The 23613-nt window shown below is 36.1% G+C and overlaps 4 protein-coding genes across 4 annotated transcripts in view; 3 read left to right on the plus strand and 1 right to left on the minus strand.

Annotated features, from left to right (window-relative positions):
• Positions 1-23613, plus strand: part of Miro (mitochondrial Rho GTPase) — a 637534-nt gene that overhangs the window by 449262 nt on the left and 164659 nt on the right. The window lies entirely within an intron of this gene.
• On the plus strand, positions 1877-4643 carry TyrRS-m (Tyrosine--tRNA ligase, mitochondrial). Its single transcript, XM_073991176.1, has 6 exons — positions 1877-2127; positions 2729-3140; positions 3208-3540; positions 3604-4175; positions 4231-4419; positions 4480-4643. The coding sequence occupies exons 2-6, from the start codon at positions 3004-3006 to the stop codon at positions 4641-4643; spliced, it is 1395 nt and encodes a 464-aa protein (XP_073847277.1). The 5' UTR covers positions 1877-2127; positions 2729-3003.
• LOC141406103 (uncharacterized) lies at positions 4658-6035 on the minus strand. Its single transcript, XM_073991182.1, has 2 exons — positions 5531-6035; positions 4658-5474 (listed from the first exon to the last, which is right to left on the minus strand). Exons 1-2 carry the CDS (start codon positions 5531-5533, stop codon positions 4689-4691), a joined length of 789 nt encoding a protein of 262 aa, XP_073847283.1. The 5' UTR covers positions 5534-6035; the 3' UTR covers positions 4658-4688.
• On the plus strand, positions 8043-10566 carry Cdk9 (Cyclin-dependent kinase 9). Its single transcript, XM_073990716.1, has 4 exons — positions 8043-8163; positions 8249-8653; positions 8727-8984; positions 9043-10566. The coding sequence occupies exons 2-4, from the start codon at positions 8393-8395 to the stop codon at positions 9727-9729; spliced, it is 1206 nt and encodes a 401-aa protein (XP_073846817.1). The 5' UTR covers positions 8043-8163; positions 8249-8392; the 3' UTR covers positions 9730-10566.

Here is a 23613-nt window from a genome sequence, read left to right on the forward strand (position 1 = left end):
CGAGCGTTTCAATTACGATGTTCGCCTGTCTAAAGACGTACACGAATTAACCCGTTTCCACGACAACACTCGTAATTAACAGAAACATAAACAAAGTTTCCTTCATTTTTGTTTCCTTGTTTTCACGAAAATTTGAACCGAAAACAAATAAAATAGGCATTAAATGAATAGGAAAAGCAATAGACTTTCCTTCAACTAGTATCTTCTATTGCTCTGTTCCAGAACCTGCAAGAAGCTACTATTTTTTACTACGATAACATTTTTTCCTCTATGTTATCGAAAAAAATAGTAAAAATTAGTAAATTCTTGCAGTATTGGAACAGACCATATATTTAACTACACACATTTCATTCATTTTTTCCATAAATTCTGAATAATTTTGTATTTTCAATATTTTTTTATATTTTTCTATTTTCAAAATTAAAGAGGGAGAGACTTGTCAAAACAATGTTTGTGTAAACAGGCTTTCAGTTATTTGTTTCGTTTTTGTTTCTGATTTTTTACGCGATTTTGAACTAATGGACAAGAAATGTGTGTGGAATTAAGAAGGAAACACAACAATCTTCCTTCTGCATCTATATAAAATCTTTAGTTCATTAACTTTAAATCATCTTTTTCCTTTTTTCTAAAAACTTTTGTGTTTTCAAAAAATCTTTCAATTTTGAATTTGGACATGTCATAATTAATTTTTTCGATAAATTATCTCATTTGTTAGGGATGGGACATGCTTATTCGTAGTTCAGAGAGTATTTCTAATCGAACAACGTAGAAAAATCGTCGTTCGTTCATAGAATTTTGTGTGGGGAAATAAGTAATTTATTCGTAGTTATGGGTCGAACAACGAATAGAGAATGAACGACGTACCGTGGAAACGGGCTATTAGGTTTGGCGATTTAATCCGATAATATCGATAGACAAAACTATCTATCGATATTGATTTTTTTAATTATTATATTATCGATAGTGCTATCGATTTTTTGCCAGCTCTAATCAACACAATTGGTCTGTTCCAGTACTGCAAGAATCTACTAAGTTTTACTATATTTTTCGATAACATAAAGGAAAAATCGGTTATCGGAGTAAAAATGTGTAGTACGGGAACAGACCAAAAGAAAAAATTGTTATCGTAGTAAAGCTGGGTACACATTGAGCGTTTTCAGACGATAGGGTTTGACTGCTCAAAAACGTGGTTTCCGTTTTGACTCTCATTCGTAATTTTCACATCTAGTGTTGCGTTTTTGAAGTCATTTTATACAAGCGTACTTTTTGAACAAAAAGAAGTACGGTTTTACATAAATGTACCAAAAAGGTTTATGTGTGTGTTGTCACTTCTTACGGCATTTAACACAAAAATTATTATTTGTTTACATTTTTATTCTTACACATTTCGCACACACACATTCTTAATTTTATAAAAATATGTGAGGAAACAGTTATTACTTATACCATGATCAGATTTACATTAGGCAATTTTCCTTGACGGATTTTTTCGTCCCCTTTTATACAAACAATTCTGTTCGAACATTTTTTTATTTCAAAACATTTAAAATAATCTCAATTACGAAAACTTACTTCTTGAAGTAATGTTTGTATAATACAAAATAAATAAAAAATATTTCACGAACGAATTTAGCAAAAAAGTACTTTATGTACGTTTTCGTTCACTTACTTCCACATTTTGTTTCAACACTGGCACAGTTTGCGAATGAACAAAACGGACAACGCGTTTTTGAGCAGTCAAACCCTATCGTCTGAAAACGCTCATTGTCAGTTTTGAATGTCGATATTTCGCAATTATCGATAACTGTCAAACCGTCCAGCAACCACAAAACATTTTGTGGTTGCATGATGTATGACAAAAATGAACGGCCACACTAGCAAGCAACAACAAAGCTGTCATTCAAAACTGACAATGTGTACCCAGCTTAAAGTGGGGTTCAGACGATCAGTTTTGACTGACAGCTTTGCTCAAATAATCGGTTGCTTGCCAGTGTGGTCGTTCGTTCATTTTTGTCAGTCATCAGGCAACCACAAAATTTTTTGTGGATGTTGGACAGTCAGCTGTTGGTTGTTTGTTTGTTTGACCGTGTGAACGAAACAACGTCAGTCAAGGAATAAATTAGAAGAGTAAATATCAAATTAAAATTTTAAAAAGTCGTGTGTTTTTATTAATTTGATTGATTATTATTGCAAAGAAGAGATAAAAATAGCAGACAAAAATCTTTTCCTTCATTTTAATATCGGCCAAGCAAAAAATTGCAAACAAAACGACAAACATGGACAACGAAAATGAATTTTTAAAGGAATTTTTATGTTGCTACGAAATGCAAAGATGTCTCTGGGACATAACCAGTCCAGAATATATGATGCGCGACATTAAAACAAAAGCATATGGAGAACTACTAAATGTTATGAAGAAATACAAGAAGGATTGTTCTATTGACGACGTCAAGAAGAAAATAAACGTAATCCGCTCATCGTACAGAAGGGAATTGAAAAAAATAAAGCTATCTGAATCTTCTGGAGCTGGAGTGGACAGCGTTTGGCTCAGAATCTCGAATTTCTTTTAAAATATTCACATGTGAATATTGTTTTCATTTTTTTACCCATTTTCTTCTTCTTGTCACTTTATTTTCTTCCTCTAAAAGCGAAATGATCAAAAATGCACATCCAATCTTTTTGTCATCCATATTTATTAATAAAAGTTGTTATTTATATGATTTTATAGCTATGTGAACACAGTAATTTTTCAACTTGACTGTTGGTTTGTCATCCAACTTGAATGACTGTTTGGCCGCTACGAACAGCACAACAAAACTGAAGCAATCGATATTTGACCAAAAGCTGTCAGCAAAACTGATCGTCTGAACCCCACTTAAAATAAGGTAGCTTCTTGCAGGTTCTGGAACAGAGCAAAAATGTAAAACAGCTGTTCGTGTTTTGGGGCACAGATGTTTTGCTCTTTTTCATAACGAATCAAACGGCAGAAAAGTGTTACAAAAAATGTTTGCACATAAATTATTAAAATTTCACAGAAAACTGAATGATGTTTGCATTATTAAACGTTTTTATAGCAAGAAAAATCTTCTCGCTTTATCGGAGAGAGGTTTTTTTCAAGATTTGTTTCCGGATACAGCAGGGTGGGTAAAACTTCCGCATGTCCCTATTACGTTATTGTGTAATTGCTGGTTTATTGTTTTTTCCTAGGCCACAGATGACCAAAATGTTTGAGAAGGCCCCTCAAACAATATATGCCGGATTTGATCCAACTGCAGATAGTTTGCATATAGGCAATTTATTGGTTATTATGGGTTTGTTGCACTGTCAAAGGGCTGGCCATCAAACAATTGCATTGTTGGGTGGTGCTACCGGTCTTATTGGAGATCCGAGTGGTAGGAAAACTGAACGCAGTCAGCTGCAGGAAAGAATTGTAGAAAATAATCTACAATCTATACGACAACAGTTGGAGAAAATCTTTCAAAATCACCAAGATTGCCTTTGGGATGATAGTAAATATAAAACACCAAGATGTCCACTGATGTAAGGATTTTCTCGTATTTACTTTTTACATGTACTAATTTATCAGTTTGTTTTCTTTTTTAGTATAGTAAACAATGCAGATTGGTATAGAAATCTCAACATCATTGATTTTATATCGAATACGGGTCGGCATTTCCGTTTGGGACAAATGCTTTCCCGATCTTCGGTACAATCACGCTTGGAAACCGAAGGTGGTATGAGCTTTACAGAGTTCACATACCAAACTTTCCAGGCATATGATTGGTTGCATTTATTACGTAGTTATAATTGTCGCTTTCAAATGGGCGGTTCAGATCAAATGGGCAATCTTATGTCCGGCCATGAGCTTATAAGTCGCGCCGAAAAGAAGGATGTATTTGGTTTAACCTTACCCATAGTAACAAATGAGGAGGGTGACAAATTTGGCAAGTCGGCTGGTAATGCCGTGTGGTTGGACGAAAAAAAGACATCTGCATTTGCTTTGTATCAGTTCTTTGTTCGCCGACCTGACTCTGAAGTAGAAAAATTACTGAAATTATTTACATTTATACCACTAAACGAAATTGACTATCTTATGGAAGAACATCGCAAGGAACCTGAGAAAAGAAAAGCACAAACTATGTTGGCCGAAGACGTCACTTTGTTGGTTCATGGAGGTAAGAAAGTATATTCTTTCCCCCTTAAATACAACTCATAAACGGTGGATTTCAGAAAAAGGCTTAAAACAAGCTGAAACCGTAACGAATGCTTTGTACCATGGTAATGTTGATGGTTTGGCAGAATTGAATGCTGAAGAAGTTCAACAAACATTGAGTGGTGCTACGCTTGTGGACATACTGGCGGAACCTGAAATGACAATGCTAAAACTGGCTATGCAGGCCAAATGTTTCCCCACAGAATGTAAGTTTCTAATGTTTAAAAGTAGTAGTTCTTCTAATGTGAGTATAACATTTTTTACAGCCGATGCCATAAGAATAATATCCGCTGGCGGATTCTATGTTAATCAGAAACGTTGTCAAAATGTGTCTGAAATCATTACAAATGGTATCCATGTACTCAAAAATGGTATTACAATTTTAAGAGTGGGTAAACGTAATTTCTATGTTGTAAGATGGTTAAAGTAGTTAATAAAAGTCCATTGTTGTGTTTAAAATTAAAAAAAAAAATGTTTATTTCGCTTTTGGTGGGCCAGCAGAAATCTTACCCTGTCGTCTCTTGTTTGCCATTGGTTTGGTTTTTTTCGTTTTATCATAAAATTTACCGCTCTTTGTGAAGAGTTTATTCTCATTACGCATTTCAGCCAATTTGCGATTCTTCTGCTTCATAATATTTTTCTTGTTGGCAGACTTCTTCTTTCCCGCCTCTGAGAATTGCACTTTTATCCAATGACCCTGCAGTTCTGTGTTGTGTAACTCTAACCCCTTGGCAAAGGACTCGATATCATTCATTTCGACAAACGCAAATCCTGAACTCCTCTTTTTGGGAATACGGACAGAACGTACTGTGCCAGCTTCACTGAAATGTTCTTCCAAAACTTCCTTTGTGGTTTCAAAGTTGAGATTGGTGACATAAAGGACATATCTGTTGCTTTTCGAGGCACCTTTCATAAGTTGAGCTAGTTGTTCTTTCGTTATCGATTTCTTTCCGAATGGATTGACATAACCAGCTTTGGGAGGTTCACCTAAGCCATCTACTTCTGCATTGTTTTCTTCATCGTCGTTGTGCATATTTGTATCTTCATTTGAGTCGTCACTGTCATCCATACTCTCATCTTCAGTATCTGAGGCATTTTCATTGTCACTTCCCACTTTTTCTTCATATGTTCCATCCAAAATTTCTTTTCGCTTGACATCATCAAAGTTTCCCAGCAAGTCGGCCGAATCATCATTTACGGGCTTTCGTATTTTGTCTGGCTTAACATATTCTTCCACATTATAGTCGCTATCACTGTCAGCCTGAAATATATCAGAATTATTACATGTTGCTTTTATTCATTTATTTTCTTGTTTACCATCTTTTTTCCTTTTAGTTGTTTATTTCCAAAAATCCGAATCTTGTGATGCAAATCAAAACAACAAACATATGATTAGCACGTTTTTTTGGTTTGTTTTGCTTGCTTTTTCAGTTTTTCCGTGTTGGTACTATAACTTGAATTGTTAAGTTCCGGAACGAACTAATTCCAAGTAAATATTCCGGGCAAGGAACTATTGGAACTATGTATGTATATTCAGCTCTCTCTTGTGTTGATATTGCTTGTTTCCGTAGTTTTTAATGGTAAAGCTGAAACCACATACAACGTTTGAGTAAAGTTTTGTGTCGTTTTGGCCGTTTTTACGCTGTTGGGCATGATGCCGAAAAATTCAAATTCATTTGAAATATATGCCGACAAACAGATAAACGCTGGACTTTGGTGTCGTCGTCGCCCTGTTGTTGTTGTTTTTTTCTCGACGCCCAACGCAAAACTTTAATCAAACGTTGTATCTGTTTTCAGCTTAATGGTAGCAAATTATTCAATTCGCTTGTTGCCGAAAATCGACATTAAAATGTTTAATTATATTGCGTAAAATGTAAATGCGCTAGTACAGTGAATCAGTTTTAAGAAAGAAAAAATGACGAGTTTTACTAAAACCCGTTTGAGTTAAACATGGCCTAGTACCTGAAGCTTGATGATATCATTTTATTGTGAATACTAATAATTTCAAAGACATAAAATGTCTGTTCCAGAACCTACAAGAAGCTACTATTTTTACTACGATAACATTTTTTCCTTTATGTTATCGGAAAAAATTGTAAAAATTAGCATGGTATAAGCCCTGTTCCTTTACGTTCAAGAATCTTCAAGTTTTACAACTTTTTACTCGAAAAGCGTTCCTTTACTTCAGACACTATACAATTCATATGGGAGCCGTTTTCAACTTTTACTACTTTTGCCGGTTTAACCATTTTCAGAAGTAAAGGAACAGACCAATAATAAGAAAGGTATGACAGAGCTCACAGCTGATTACAATTTTTTTCATGAAGGTGACCGACTTCTGTCAAAGCAGTTTTCATATTTTGTTTTGAAAATTGTGACCAAAACAAAATACAAAATATATGTATGTATTGAAGTTCCATTGAACAGAATTGGAATTTTATTTTAACACAACATTAATTTAAAATTGTGGTAATGAAATGCCAAGAAAATGTGTGTAATACATCGAGATGGTTGGAGGCTACAATTCACCCATTTTAGAATTTCAGGCAACTAATAAACGGATGTATGAATGTGCTGCGGAATGTGATAATAAACTTATCGGTCTCATATGTGAAGAAATCTGTTGTTGTCTAAAGTTTCTTTTTTGTTCTCATTGAATTGATTTTTTCAAGAAGTCATCAACGTTTTGGATTTGGAATTCAAGTTACTTTGAATTAAAGTTTTTACTCAAAAGTTTTTTTTTCAAATGCCATATTGGAAACCTAGTAAAGCAACTTCTCGAGGCAGCTGCAAGTGTTTTTGTAAATGTATTTAACACGGATTTTTTTGACCACATCCATATGTATTTATTCATTTACATGTAATATCAAAATAAAAATATCAAAATCATATCATAACTTTTCAATATGTATTGATCGTTGATCTCATTTGCCACTACTTCATATTATGCTCTCCCGTGCCGCGTCACGGTTTCATCTTGTGATATGCGTGTGGCATTTTGATTCTGCATTATGCATCTATATCTATGATTTATTTATGAGAATTTGAAATCTCCTTATGGCAGACTGCTATATGGGACCTTTTTTTGTATCTCTTCCTTCATGTCCATTTCTCTTCTTAGTTCTCTGGAATGACAACAGCATCATTTTCGGTAATTACTCATTTAAATAAACTTAGCTATGGACAAGAAAACGATTAGCAACACTTCTAACGCTATACTGAAAAGTTAAACTTACAACTAATTCAATTTTGCACATTTCATTGATTTTGAAAGTTGAACACAAGAATAACGAAACAAAAATAAACAAAATAAGTTGATGTTTGTAAATGTGTATGTATAAATAATTTTGACAGAAAGCGGGCATATCTTCAGGGTTGAGTTTTTAATGTTTTTCAGAACCTGTTCTACCTTCCTTATTGTACCATGAAAATTAGTAGATTCTTGGAGTTTTGGAACAGACCGAAATACAACAAGATAAGACATTTTTTTTGCTATCATTCTTCAGTGAATGGCTTTTGAATTTAACATAATGTTATATTACGATATGGTGATATAACATTTTTTTCTTTTATACATTTTTACGTATTTAACCGAATTTACCGATCCAATTGACATAGAATTGTTCTTGAATAGATCCTTGAATTAAAAAATTTCGTTTCTGATACCATTACATGAAATGTTCCTCCTTGGTTGCGATTTCGAATTAACTGCAACCTGTTAAGGGTAATGTTTCTATACAAAGTTTCGTAAACATTTTTTTGTTGCATGCATTTTGTCTAGTCTTAGTTGTATTTATGTCTTTGTAATTTTCTGTATTTTTCATCCATTCTTTGATTTCTCATTCATAACAAATTTACATTTCCTTTGTTTTTATCTTCTGTTATCATTCAAATGTGTGAGAAAAAGAAGAAGATTTGCCATTTTCTCTTTTCCTTGTCATTTGTGAGTGGTATGTTAAAGAACTTTTATTTTTGTAAAAAAATAGATTAAGAAACCCGAAACCCACAAAATCACTGTGTTTCACTATATTCCAGAAAGATTGCAGATCACTAATTAGTTGAGTGTTACTAAAGGAATTGGCTTCCAATTAATTGGTGGCTCACCACGTCCATTTCCCTTGTTACTGCTGATCTCGTTTAATTTGTTGGCTGGATAAAGGACAAATCCACTCAACCAACATGCAACAACAACAGATTATGCCTCCAAGAGTTGGACCACCAACTCCAACAGGTTCATCGTCTCGCACAATGTCATTTATAGACAAACAGAAGTACATTGAGGATTACGATTTTCCATACTGTGACGAATCTTCGAAGTATGAGAAAGTTGCGAAGATTGGTCAAGGCACGTTTGGTGAAGTGTTCAAGGCGAGGGAGAAGAAAAGTAACAATAAATTTGTGGCCATGAAAAAAGTTTTAATGGACAATGAGAAAGAAGGTGTAAGTATATTGTAAAAGAATACACGGGATTTTGCTGTATAAATGAAATTGTTATTGTCTTGTTTTTGATTAGTTTCCCATCACTGCCCTAAGAGAAATTAGAATCCTGCAGCTTTTGAAACATGAAAATGTTGTTAATCTTATTGAGATTTGTCGCACTAAGGCAACAGCCAATAATGGCTATCGTTCCACATTCTATTTAGTGTTTGATTTTTGTGAACATGATTTGGCTGGCCTGCTGTCAAATATGAACGTTAAATTTAGTTTAGGTGAAATTAAGAAAGTAATGCAACAGTTACTAAATGGTCTCTACTATATACACAGTAATAAGGTATGTATTGCAAATATTCTATTGAGATTTATTGTAAAGATTTATTCCTGTTTCGTAGATTCTACATCGTGACATGAAAGCTGCCAATGTTCTGATAACAAAACATGGAGTTCTGAAATTAGCTGATTTTGGCTTGGCCCGTGCCTTTAGTATACCCAAAAATGATGCCAAAAATCGTTACACAAATCGTGTGGTAACATTGTGGTATAGACCTCCAGAACTACTTTTGGGTGATCGAAATTATGGCCCACCTGTGGATATGTGGGGTGCAGGTTGTATAATGGCTGAAATGTGGACACGTTCCCCCATAATGCAGGGAAATACTGAACAACAACAGTTGATATTAATATCACAGTTGTGCGGATCATTTACACCAGATGTCTGGCCTGGTGTTGAAAAATTGGAACTTTATAAATCCGTAGAATTGCCCAAAAATCAAAATCGCCGGGTGAAAGAACGTTTACGACCATACGTCAAGGATCCATATGGCTGTGATCTGTTAGATAAACTGTTGACTTTAGATCCGAAGAAACGTATCGATGCCGATACTGCCTTAAATCATGACTTTTTCTGGACTGACCCAATGCCCTGTGACCTGGGCAAAATGTTATCACATCATTTACAAAGTATGTTTGAGTATTTGGCACAACCAAGACGAACAAATCAAATGCGTAATTATCATCAACAAATGGCCACAATGAATCAGAAGCCACCAGATAATACCATGATTGATAGAGTGTGGTAAAAGCTCTTGGAAATCGGCGTTGTACCATAGTCTGAGAAGAAAAACTGATTTTTTATACAACTTGCGTTTGGAATGTACTACCCATATACTACTTACTTCTAATTTTTATACATTTAAGTTTGTATTTTCCTCATGGAATCACTTAGTTCTAAAAGCGCATATTTTATTAATTGAATTTGTAGTTTCTTTTTTTTCATTTCCACAAACATATTTTATAAAAGTTTATTTGCATAAAAATAAATTAAAAAAAAAAACATTGTTCCACAACATCCCATACGGGACAAGGGAGACTTCTCTCATATCAATGAGTGCACCCCGATTCATATTTAGCTCAATGATATGGGACCTACTGTTTATCGCCGAGTCCGAACGGCGTGTCTTAAGACACCACTTATGGAGAAGTTTTTCAAGGCTGAAATACTCAGAAAATGTCGCCAACATTACTGAGGGGTATTTAGCCACCGTTGAAAAATGTTTGATGTTGCCTGGCCGGGGAATCGAACCCCCGACCTTCTGCGTGCAAGGCGGGCGTGCATACCATTGCACCACGGTGGCACCCGGTGGGAAATCGAGTCGTTGAAAGGTATTTTGTTTTTCTGGTAGAGTTGTTTCGAACATAACTCCAGAATACAGTGAGTACTGTGGACTACCCGATAAGGAAATTACTTATAAATAAAACAAGTGAATGTAATATAGAGTTGTTATAATCTAGTTCGTGGACACCGGTCATTTCAGTGGACACGGGTCATTTGAATGAACGAACTGCGAATGAGTTATACTATTAATGAAAATGAAAGAAATAAAACTAAACTCGTGTATGATTTTAAAATTTTGTAATTGTGGGTATTTATTTGGATATCTACTATATTGAATCGCCAATACAACATCTTACACCCTATTTCTGGGTTTAGGTTGTGAAATCGTTTCAAAATGGATAGTTGTATAATACTATAAACAAGTGGGTAAATACTTGGGTAAATATCACTTGACGTAGCCTGGCGAAATTTGGCTCAAATCTTGCTTATATCAAGAGAACATCTGGCATTGAAAATGGGGTCTCTGGGTCCACGTTTTCATATAGCCTCCATATAACCGTACCTCCCGATTTAAGGTATTTTTCACCTACTAGCCACATTTAACAATCATATTGGCTGAAATTTGGCACAGTGAGTTCTCAATATGTAGAAAATATCCTTCCAAAAATTTGTCAACATAGATCCACGTTTTCTAATAGCCCATAAGGTTACCCCGATTTCGAGTATTTACCCAAACCTTGGTTAAAACCTAGTTATCTGCCGAACCACTTGACGTAGACTGACGAAATTTGGCTCAAATCTTCCTTATATCAACAGTATTAGCGGTATTGAAAATGGAGTCGATGAGTCCACGTTTTGATATAGCCCCCATATAACCGTACCTCCCGATTTCAGAAACCAATATTGGGGCTACAAGAAAACGTGGGCCTACGTTGACAATTTTTTGCAAGGACATTTTATACGTATTGCGAACTCATTGTAACAAATTACAGTCAGTATGATTGTAAAATATGGCTAATAGGTAAAAAATACCTTAAATCGGGGATTACAATAAAAAATATCATTGCTGATACTCCGCAGTTTTTCACCTTCTCCTCAAAAAGACAAATACGAAGAAAAATGGCATTGCAATTATCAAATGCCTTTTAGAGGGGTCTCAGACGATAGGGTTTGACTGCTCAAAAACGCGTTGTCCGTTTTGGTTCTCATTCGCAAACTGTGACAGTGTTGAAACAAAATGTGGAAGTAAGTGAACGAAAACGTACATAAAGTACGCAAAAATAAAAAAAAACATAACATTTATGTACATGAACAATTTTTTGTATAATACAACAAAATAAATAAAAAATATTTCATGAACGAATTTATCAAAAAAGTACTTTATTTTTTGAAATCTTGCCTTTTTAGGGCGAAGATCATTTTTTTAATGATTTTTGTTAATTTTCTCGTTTAGAGTTAAGCTTGATGATCTGAAATTATTTGCAAGTGAAAAAGGAAAGCCAAGGACTCGAACCCACATAGTCACCAAATCTTTCCTTTTTCACTTGCAAATAATTTCAGTTCATCAAGCTTAACTCTAAACGAGAAAATTAACAAAAATCATTAAAAATGATCTTCGCCCCAAAAAGGCAAAATTTCAAAAAATAAAAAACAGGCTGAGCCCGGCTGGGATTTGAACCCACGTCCTTGAAAAACATATCAAAAAATGTTGTCATGGCGTGTTAGCGTTCAAAGCCAAAACTCATAACTTCAAAGTCAGCGCAAAAAGCGTTTGATATGAAGAAAATACATTCCTGTGGCCAAGTATCCGCGTTAATGTACAAAAACACATTTGCATTTGAAAAACGATAAGTTCTAGGACAGAGAAGCCATTACATAGTCGATACGTCCGAAGATTTGCTTTACCACCAATGAAACCAGGTAACGTAATTTGGTGACTATGTGGGTTCGAGTCCTTGGCTTTCCTTTTTCACTTGCAAATAATTTCAGATCATCGAGCTTAAATCTAAACGAGAAAATTAACAAAAATCATTAAAAATGATCTTCGCCGCAAAAAGGCAAAATTTCAAAAAAAAAAAGTATTTCCCTATTTCATAAAAATCTTTCTTGCAAAATTTACGCTGGTAACACATGTATCATCTTACCTTCAGGTGGTAAGAATTATTACCAAAGACATAAAATATAACAAGATGGGACATTTACATTGCTACTATACATCGGCAGATGGTGCTGGAGGTCTAACATAATGTTATGTTCCAATATGGTGACATAAAATTATGTTATACTTGTTGTTGTTGCCGTCGTGTTCTGTTAGTTGTATGTTATACACAAACACCCTCTGTGGTTTAATAGTAAAATAGAACTGCATTATGCACTATGTCCAATCTTTACAGTTCTATGTCTTTGTTATTACGTTATTTTTTACATGACATGCGCATATGAGGCAACAATTTTAACAACCCATACATTTTACCCAATTTTATGGGATTCACAAGAATTACTTTTTTAAATGTTCAAATACAATACACACATAAACCTTTTTGGTACATTTATGTAAAACCGTACTTCTTTTTGTTCAAAAAGTACGCTTGTATAAAATGACTTCAAAAGCACAACACTAGATGTGAAAATTACGAATGAGAGTCAAAACGGAAACCACGTTTTTGAGCAGTCAAACCCTATCGTCTGAAAACGCACTTTATCAGAAATTATCAAAGAGAGAGAAAATGGAGGAAACTGCGATAACTATCAACATCACAAACAGGAACATGATAAATCACATTGACGATCGATATCAATAGAATCGATCCCAAACACAATAAAAGCGCTTGGCGGCAACGTCAATAAAAAATAAATAAAATTAAAACATTTAATAAGTGCCGTTCTGGAACATTACCGTTAAAAAAGTACGTGAATGGAAAATAGCATTGTAACAAAGTAGTTTAATACCCTAGACAGACGGCAACGTTAATTTACATTAATGGGTACTTTACACGATATGTTTTTTACATATGAGCTGTCACTTTGCATATATATTTTGTATGGGAGAAGTGACAACTCATATGTAAAAAACATAGCGTGCAAAGTACCCATAAGATGTGAATTTAATTTTAACCTGACAGACGACAGTTTCTGCATTTACGAAACAGCTGTTTGCTGGTAAACAACTGTTTTGTTGTTGCTTGCAATGCAAATTGTGTCTCAGAGCATGAATATATGAATATGCTCTCTCTCCTACATGAATATGGGCTCTCTCTTACAGCATATGGTGTGTTCCAGAACTGCAAGAATCTACTAATTTTTATCATTCATAAAGGCAAAAATGTTATCGTAGTAAAAAATAGTAGCTTCTTGCGGGTTCTGGAACAGACCAATTGTCATATTGAAATACCTAAATTCAGTTTAAATTCCTATTGATTTTGTGCATTAAGAATGTGGATAATGCACGAATTAATTTGAATTAAGGCAGTTAATGCAAATTAATACTATGTTTACATTTACGAAATCCACTCGATTTCAAATGTCAATTCCATAGCCCAAACGTCAAATGAAATCCAATCGATTTCAAATGAGTTTTCATTTGACGTATAAGCAAAGGAATTGACAGTTGAAATCGAGTGGATTTCGTAAATGTAAACATAGCATAACGCTGCCGTCCGTCTAGGGTATAAAGTCCAATTTACATATGCACATTAAATGATTTCGTTTTACGAAGTCCTAGAAACAAATTAAGTGTATTTACAGCTGTTTTTTTTTTGTCATTTGCTTACGCACACAATCGCACATACACACGGATACAATAACATGTTATGTTAACCTTGTATAACAACGGCGTAAGCCGCTGCGTATACGACGTCGTGATTGTGTGCATTACAGCACACAGTCATCATGTGTTCCTCTTCACACAATTTTTGTTTTTCTTTTTTGTCGATGTGGCATCACTGCTAATTGCAAATGTCAGGCACCAAAGACAACGACAAATTGCAATCATTCTAATAAAATTGTGGTGGCGGCAACATCCCTGAAAAGGAAAAAAAAAAATTAAAAAGTGTAATTCGTGAATATTGGGAAGTAAATCCCAACCTCACTCAATTCGCATAACGAATAAGTAATTTCCAATTGGAAAATTGTTTCATAGCCCCAAGTAAGGGTAAAATTATAAGAAATGGTGAGTTTAGTGGAAAAGAAAATTTGTTGAATTCAATTATAAAGAATTCGTGTTTTTTCCTGATTGCAGTTGTGAAATTCATAATTACACGTGTTGCCGCATTCGTGCACTACAACCACCGGCAGATAACCTCGCTTAATTAGTGCAACGGCGAACAAATTAGTTGAGGAAAACCAACCATCGTTTTAGCCCGCTTTATGGAACAATTAAACAATTTGCAATAAAAAGGAAAATTAAATCCGCCACCACAGCCTAGAATTTTTTTTGTCGGCCATTATCCACGTTGTGTAACTAACGTTACATTAAGCCACCACAACCACCTCGAAAAATAGAACTTTCTGGAACTTTTTGCCAGCATTCCCGTTTGCGACACAATAGAAGGAAGCCACAACTCACAGAACCACCTTCACACAAAAGCATCCATTAACAACATTGTGATTGCCGCCATTTTATACACAATTTCAATCTGCATTAGAGAGGAGATGTTAATCCAAATTAAGGGTAATGCCTACCCTCCAACTGTAAGTACGCAATATAACACACAGATATAGTCGGTGCAACCATCCTGCTCCTTCCTGGTAACCCATACCAACCAGTTACAGACCGGGAGGTGTGGGACCAGTCTTTTTTTTGCTGTTTAGTCATCTGTAGTCATCTTTATATTTTGGAAACCAGTTCCTACATCCAGCCCTCGACGTCAGCAGAGCAAATTATTTATTTCTTTTTCTTTTTTAAGTATTCTCTTGGCATTGCACTTTGTATGCACACATACATAGCCATAGCCCTGTATGTATGTGTATAAGAAATTAATGTTGTTGTTGGACCTGTAACGGTTCGTCTCCGCGTGCAAAAAGAAGATGAAGATAATCATGAAAGCTTTGCAATAACGGTTTAACAGAAACGTTTTAGTGTACGTTGTTGTTGTATTGTTCTCATTTCCATTTTCGAATAAGAAATTTACAACAACAACATCTTTCTGTTTCTATCAACGATAAATCCAACTCACTTTAGTGAGAGAAAACAAATTCTTGCTCTCTTTGATGATTTTTTTTATCTCTTTTTTTTTTGGGAAAGAGAAATAGTCGGCTAAATCAACAACTGTTGTAGTTTCTTTCTATTAGCATTTCTCGTGCTTTTCAAATTTCATCTTCATTTTGTTCTGCGCTCGAGATTGTTTCTTTTTTCCAAATTTATGGGTATATTCGGCGTATGCCTGTTCACTTGTTGTCCATTGCTTATTGTAGGAAAATAACCCGTGATTACCCAGTGTAGTCCGGTCAGAAAATTTAGGTCCCTGAGAGCATGATACTTGATATAGTACAATTTTCATCCGAATTTTGTTGAACAAATCTAGTATTCGATATTTTACTGACGGTTATTTCCTACAATAGTGATTCTTGTGGATGGATATTTCGAAGTTTTTTTTCTGTTATTTGGTTAAATAATTTCGAGTGCGACTTTTCTTAAGCAAACAAAAGAACCTACAACAGATTTCTCCTATCTTTGGAAACTTCGTTTAAAACTCCGCGCCTTCTGATAAAAAGCATTTAAGAAATTTTTATACGTCGAGACTACGTTGCAGGTCGACAGATTGTGATTATCGTATACCGTACAAATTTATTGGATGTTTTTATTGAATTTCGATCTTTAAGAATATTATGTTTACGATCCATAAACACCATCTTTATTTATAAATCATATCAGTCGCATACCTCGGTTAAAATATATGCATATATAGACATATAAATACACACAATTCTAAGAATCTTTTCGACGTTAAATTGACTTGTGGTCAACCGAAACAGTAAATGATACTTTTTTTTGTTGATGCGGACATTTCCGATTTTTTTTGTTTTGTACTGCATATGGTATATATATGCATATGTTCTAATTGATAATTTTACCTGATAATTATATAATGTCAATCCCATTATTTATGATCTCCGTCCATCTATCCTTATTGGATATTCACCTTCAGCATTTTATCCAGTGAGCTCATTTGGTAGAAAAATTGAGGGTAGTATTAAATATTTTGGTGCACAGTGGCACGAATGGGAATGACATGCAAAAACAAATTTGAATTTTGTATACATTTCTGAACTGAATATAAATTGAATTGTTTTTTTTTTACTGATTTTGGGAACTTAATATCAGTTAGATAATAATCAAATAGTGATTAATTATAAAATTACCTCTAAGCATTTATTGATTGTTCTTATTATAACGAATAGTTATAAATAAACATGTTTTGAATTCTGAAAATAATCATCATGAGGTTCTAATTGAACAATATAAGGTAAGGTAAAGGTAAGGGTCAGCCAAGCCAAATTTTTGGGAGTCATCATCATCGGTGAGACTCGTTGGGGATTTTGTAGAAAATCCATTGGGAGGGCATGGTATCCCAACAAACACCTTGGGTACCCATATCAACAACAACAACATCATATCATTTTTTTTGAAATAAAGCATCCAGTTTGTGATTGTGAATTAACAATGAATCAATTTTGTTTATGGCTAGTCAGGAGTGGCCACTGAGCTAGACCGAATTTCTTCAATGGCAAGTGTATACCAGCGACATCTTGGTATGCCTCATTCCCCTTTACACTCCCGTCCTAGTTACATAACAATGGCGCCCAACGTATAAGCCAACGTACAAGCCAATGTCTTAGGTTCAACTCCCATCAATGGGAATTGTTCCTGTACATTAGGTGTATGAATTTTTGTTTGATTGGTTTTCAGTATGTCTTGAGTTGTTGTTATATTACAACATACCAATTGCGACTTAAGGTCAATTAAATTTTAACATCATTTCTTGAATTCCATCTTAAAGGAAAAGAGTTTTAGTCGTCTTGCAAGCCTGAGTTTATGTCAAGCTGCAATTTTGTGACAAAACTTCTACATTTCGAGATTCATACTTCGACTTTCTTTAAAGCTTTATAATATATTGTCATCTGCAGTTGATTATTTATGATCTTTTGCATGATTTGCTATATTATAGCTGCTTTAATATATTGATTTATTGGAATCGAAATTTTTGGGGAAAATTTTGACCACGCTTTTGGAAGATGATGAAGATTGTTTGTTGTTGTTGATTATTTTTTTTTTATCCTGGCTGATACCTTATCCTTCTACCAATTACCTTATACATTTTATGAAAGAATTTTGACCCGAGATTATTGGAAATTTTTCTGGAATTTTTTTTTTGGAAATTAAATTATTGATTTTTGTTCGATTGTTGGCGCATTTAAGACATATTAGTTTTCATTTTTTTTTGGCACCTGCACTGATAAGATCTTTTGGCAAACTTGTTTTTTTCCTGTTTCCGGTTTGAGAATTGAATGTGAAGCATCGTCGTGGAACCTGGTGAAACCTTTCGAGATTTCAATTGGGATCTGTGGTGCATTAGTTTTTGTCAGATTTTTCAGAGGTGGTAGTAATTTACTATTCACTTTGCTGGATTTTCTGCCGTGGTTCTAATTATCTTTCTTTTTCCGATTGCGTGAGGCATAGGGTCGTCGCCCTCAAGACATTTGTTTTTCTCTTTTTGATTAAAAGACTGCAGGAGGGGTTTGATAGGCTCAAACTACTGATTGCTAGTTCTTACTTTTAAAATATATACGCTTTGAGTAGCAATAGATTTTTGTTTGTTTTCACGTACACACAGGGTGTACACAGAACTGGACTAACTGTTTCCGAAGACTGGTCTTCAGTTCGACTCGAGGTCAGCTGAAGTACCTTAAGGTTGTAGGGGAGGTTAGTCTGGAGAGCCTTCGGACGGCAGCGCTCAACCTTGAGTTGGAGCATTTTCCGTAGGACTGGTTGTTGTCTGGTTGTCGATTTCCCAGTGTATCTTTAGAAAGCCGTTCTATGCTTAACTAAAGATACACTGAAGAGACCTCGAGAAACTCTTTGAGGAAATTCTAACCGGCAACAATCACTCCTACGTTTTGAACAGTTTACCTCATAGAACAATAGGGGTAGGCGAAGAGGACTGAAGAGCCTATCGAAGTCCTATATATATTTTTTTTTTTCTTCACCAGCTAAGACCTTTCTTGTTCTGATTCGAATATTATTCGAATTAATTTTACCCGGACTTACAAACTTTTACCCTGATCTACCACAGCCTAGATAATCTATTGTCTCAATTTATTCAGTTTTACAGGATTTTTGAGTTTTTTCTGCTTTTGAGAAACTTTGCAAGACTTATTAATTCTTGGTTCTATTCTTTTCGAAATACCTGACCTGTTGTAACCATTTAGTATTCTGGTTGCGTTTTGTTGCGTATGAGAATTTCAATATTGGATTTTACTATCTCGGCTATATATATTTCTGGAATTTTATTCAATTTATGGTATCATACCTACCTTTTTGATAACCTGTTGATCAGTGGAGAAGACACACTATTGAATTTTGATTTCTTCAACTTTTATTGAGATTTTTATTCGGACTGGTCAGTACAGTAACATATTTGGAAAGTTTATTTTTTTTTTGGAGATTTTGTTTTGAGTTGGACAACATGCAGCCTGCTACGGGTGCTAAGCCAAAAACTTACAGCATTATTACCAGGTCGACAAGTCAAGCAGTGGGAGAAGCTGCTGGAACAGAACCAGGTACCGGATCAGGTATCCCAGCTAGTGCTGATGGCAATGATCTGCCTACACCAAACGAATTTGCAAGTCCACCTACTCTTTCGCAAGTAAATGAGCCACCAAGCACAATTACTAGACCTTCTTTTAGTCCTTTGACTATTCGTGGCAATGATGAAGATCAGGTAGACAGGCATAGTAGCACAGGAGTTCTTGAGGTAGTTCAGTCCGCCTTAGAGGCCACCCAAGCATCGATGGTTGAAACCATGAAAAAGGAAATGCAGAAAGCGGTTGCTGCTGCAGTTCAAGCTGCTTTTTCTCAATCTTCCGTTCCTCCAGCTAATCCTATTAACAGACAAGAACCACACTCTCAAAGCATTGATTGGCCTCATGATTTGCCACCACTACAAACCGATACCAGACATGCAGGATCGGGTAGTAGAAACCAGGAAGTTCCAAATCGAAATAGGGAAGATTTTAGTAGGCCCAGGTATCCATATCTCAGTAAGTGGGGTATTAAGTTTGATGCCACCCCAAAGACACCAAATGTCGAAGATTTCATCTTTCGAGTAGAAAGGCTTCGAAATAGTTATGGCTGCCCAGAACAAGAATTGGTTGATGAATTCCATCATTTATTGGAAGGTCGTCCTTGCCAGTGGTACTGGGGTCTAATCCGTCAATATCCAAATTTGAACTGGGAGAGTTTAAAGCTGTGTATAGTTAGGGAATTCCAGCGTTTTCAATCAAATCTTGATGTGATGAGGCAAATTATGGACAGAAAGCAGGGTAGGGATGAATCTGCTACTCAATATATAGATGCCATAAATAGTCTGCGTACTCAGTTGAGGGAACCTTTGAAAGATTTTGAAGTTATTGACATCCTCAAAGCGGGATTGAAACCCAGACTTGCCCACTTAACATTTAGTGGCACTTTTTATTCTGTTGAACAATTCCGAAATGAAGTTAGGAAAGCTGAATAGTTTCTTGAATGGGAATCGTCATTGAGATTTAGGACTGGCCAACCCTCTCGAATGATAAATGAAATTAACGATTCTGATTTTGATGATTTTGTACATGATGTTGAGGAGCTGAGGCTTCGGCCGAAGGCACCTGGTGTTTCCAAAAATGAGACTTCAAGATGTTGGAATTGCGGTAGCAATGGCCACATTTTTAAGAATTGCACTAGTTCTCATCGTTCAGTCTTTTGTTTCCGTTGTGGATCACCAGGGGTTACTACTCCTCAATGCAATAATTGCAAACAAATTAGTCGTCCTGCTAATGTCTCCAAATCAGAATCCATAGCTACTCAGACTGTGGATTGACTAGCTTCTACTGATGTCTCCACTTCTGCAGATCCAGTCCTTTGTAATCAATATAGCGTACTACCCAGACCTTCCGACAAAATTGTCAAAACCAAACCTGATTTGACTTTGCCTTTTCATATTCGCATGGCGAATTATCTGAAGACTAGGGAGCGTATTTTCAACTCTGAAATTTCTTGTAAATCTGATGTTTTTGTTTCCAAACGAATCCTTAAAGCTCGTGAACGTTATACATTGAGACGCCTTAAGAGAAATTCAGTTTCTTCTTGCACTTTTTCTGATTTTAAATCAAAAGACCCTCGTCCTTTTCGAGAAGTCTTGGTGAATGGAATTTCTATTTTAGCCTTGTTTGATAGTGGAGCTACGGTGACGTGCTTAGGCAAAGATTGTTTATCCTTTGTTGACAAATTGAATTTGAAAATTATTCCGGACTTTAAGTGCAGCGTTGGTACTGCCAGCGGACAGCGTGTATCTTGTGCAGGCAAAGTTAAAGTTCAGCTTAGTTTTAATGGTTTAACTAGATCCATGGAGGTTTACTTGATTCCGGGCCTTGAAAATTTGATGTACTGCGGCGTTGATTTTTGGAAAGAGTTCAGCGTAGCACCCAAACTCATAAGCAGTCTCGAGATCGGTTCTATAGGTGAAGATTCTGATATGCACATCTTAACGGATGATCAGTTAGTCCAGCTTGAGAAAGCTAAAGAGAGTTTTATGGATTTCGAGAAGCATGGTCTTGGGAAGACGCATTTAGAGGAACACGTCATTGATACTGGCGATGCGGTCCCGATTAAACAGCGTCATTATCCCGTGTCTCCCGCCATAGAATCTCTCATCTATAAAGAACTCGATCGCATGCTGAGTTTGGGGGTTATTGAGCCCAGTACGTCACCGTGGAACTCTCCAGTCACTTTGGTCCGTAGGGGTGAAAAGAATCGGTTGTGCCTAGATGCACGCAAGTTGAATGAGGTCACCATCAAAGACGCGTATCCTCTGCCGTTTATAGACGCATTATTGGGTCGTCTCCAAGACACCTATTTTATTTCTAGTATTGATCTTAAAGACGCCTTTTGGCAGGTGCCCTTATCGGTAGTCAGTCGTCCGAAGACCGCGTTTACAGTGCCGGGCAGACCACACTATCAATTTACTGTCATGCCGTTCGGGTTGTGCAATGCAGCCCAACGGTTATGTCGGTTAATGGATAGTGTGATCTCACCGGAACTGAAAAACAAAGTCTTCGTTTATCTTGACGATCTTTTGGTAGTCTCACCCGACTTTGAATCTCATGTGGTACTGCTTCGTCAAGTAGGGGAAATGCTGTCTAGGGCAAATCTCACGATCAACTTGAAAAAGTCAAAATTCTGCAGGCGTCAGTTAAGGTACCTCGGATATATAGTGGGTGAAGGAAAACTTAAGCCGGATCCGTCCAAAATAGATTCGATCACCGACATACCAATCCCCAAGACAGCTCGGGAAGTTAGACGATTTTTAGGAATGGCTTCATGGTTCCGGCGGTTCATTCAGAACTATGCCGAAATTACAGCACCTCTCACTAGGACTTTAAAGAAAGGTAAACCATTCTCCTTTGATGATCAGGCGATAGAAGCTTTTAATAAATTAAAGGTAGCGTTGACTACCAGTCCTGTTTTACATCATCCCGTCTTTGACAAAAGGTTCTACGTCCAGTGTGACGCTTCAAACCTTGGGCTAGGTGCGGTCTTGTACCAACTAGACGCTGTTGGTCTGGAACGTCCCATCGCCTTTCATTCTGCGCAGCTCTCCAAGGCTGAGCAGAATTACAGTGTGACGGAGCGGGAGTGTTTGGCAGTCATTAGTGCGATAAAGAAATTTCGCCCCTTTATCGAGATGATGCCATTCACTGTCGTGACGGATCACAGCGCGTTGAAATGGCTGATGGGACAGAAGGACCTCAGTGGTCGGTTGGCAAGATGGAGTTTAAAACTCCAAGCCTTTAATTTTGAAATCCAGCACCGCAAGGGATCACAAAATGTCGTAGCCGATACACTTTCTCGCGTTCACCTGGACGAAGTCAATATGTTTGTTGACGAAATGCCTCTTGTTGATTTAGATTCACCCGAGTTTAAAGGTGAAGAATATACACAATTAGTTTCCATGGTGCAGGAAAATCAGGACAGTTTACCGGATTTGAAAATTAGCGATTCGTTTGTTTACAAAAAGACACTCCCGTCAGATGGTACTCCGGTACATGAAAATCTCATTTGGAAACTTTGGATTCCAAGTTCATTAACCGAATCACTTATTGAAAAGACGCACACTTCTTCTGTAAATTGTCATTGTGGTATAGGACGTACGATCGCGGCACTGAGGCAATGTTTTTATTGGCCTAAGATGGCTCAACAAGTCCGAAACTTTATTAATCACTGCGTTGTTTGTAAACAATCCAAAGCCCCAAATCACATTTTAAGACCCAAGATGAGAACCGAAACCGTAACCGATAGACCATTTCAAAAGATTTTTATCGATTTCATTGGACCTTTTCCGAGGTCGAGGTTAGGTAACTCGTACATTTTTATCGTATTAGACCACTTGACAAAATTTGTTTTGTTGAAACCACTAGCCAAAGCGAACTCGAGAAACATTATCAAATTTTTGGAAACCGAAGTGTTCCATAAATTTGGCGTGCCACAAATTGTCCATTCCGATAACGGAAAGCAATTTACTTCTTTAGAATTTTCTTCGTTTTTAAATAAATATGGATGCCGACCGATTAGAAATGCCGTGTATTCGCCGCAGGCGAATGCATCGGAACGCGTAAATAGGACTATAATCGCGGCGATCCGAACTTATGTTTCGGAAGATCAACGCGATTGGGACCGAAATATATCGTCCATAGAATGTTCTTTGAGGTCCACTTTTCACACGACACTCGGTTGTTCACCGTATTTCGCATTATTCGGCACCCACATGGTTACACACGCGAGCACTTATGATTTAGCACACAAACTAGGAGTTTTAGAAGACGGTATGGTTGAAATAGTTCCGAAACACGATGTTTTGAATTTAGTCCGCGAAACGATTAAAACGAAAATACACGATTCTTTTGAAAAATCTGCGGCTCGGTATAACACTAGGACTCGCGACGTCAGTTTCAAACCGGGGCAGGAAATACTTAGAAGAAACTTCATTTTGAGTGACGCTTCGCGCCATCTTAACTCTAAGTTATGTCAAAAATTTGTAAAGTGCAGAGTTGCCAGATGTGTAGGAAACTCCTTGTATGAAATTGAAGACCTTCA

This window comes from Musca autumnalis, unplaced genomic scaffold (assembly GCF_047663935.1).
Source record: "Musca autumnalis isolate F117 unplaced genomic scaffold, ASM4766393v1 scaffold_5, whole genome shotgun sequence".
Classification (NCBI taxonomy): Eukaryota; Metazoa; Arthropoda; class Insecta; order Diptera; family Muscidae; genus Musca; species Musca autumnalis.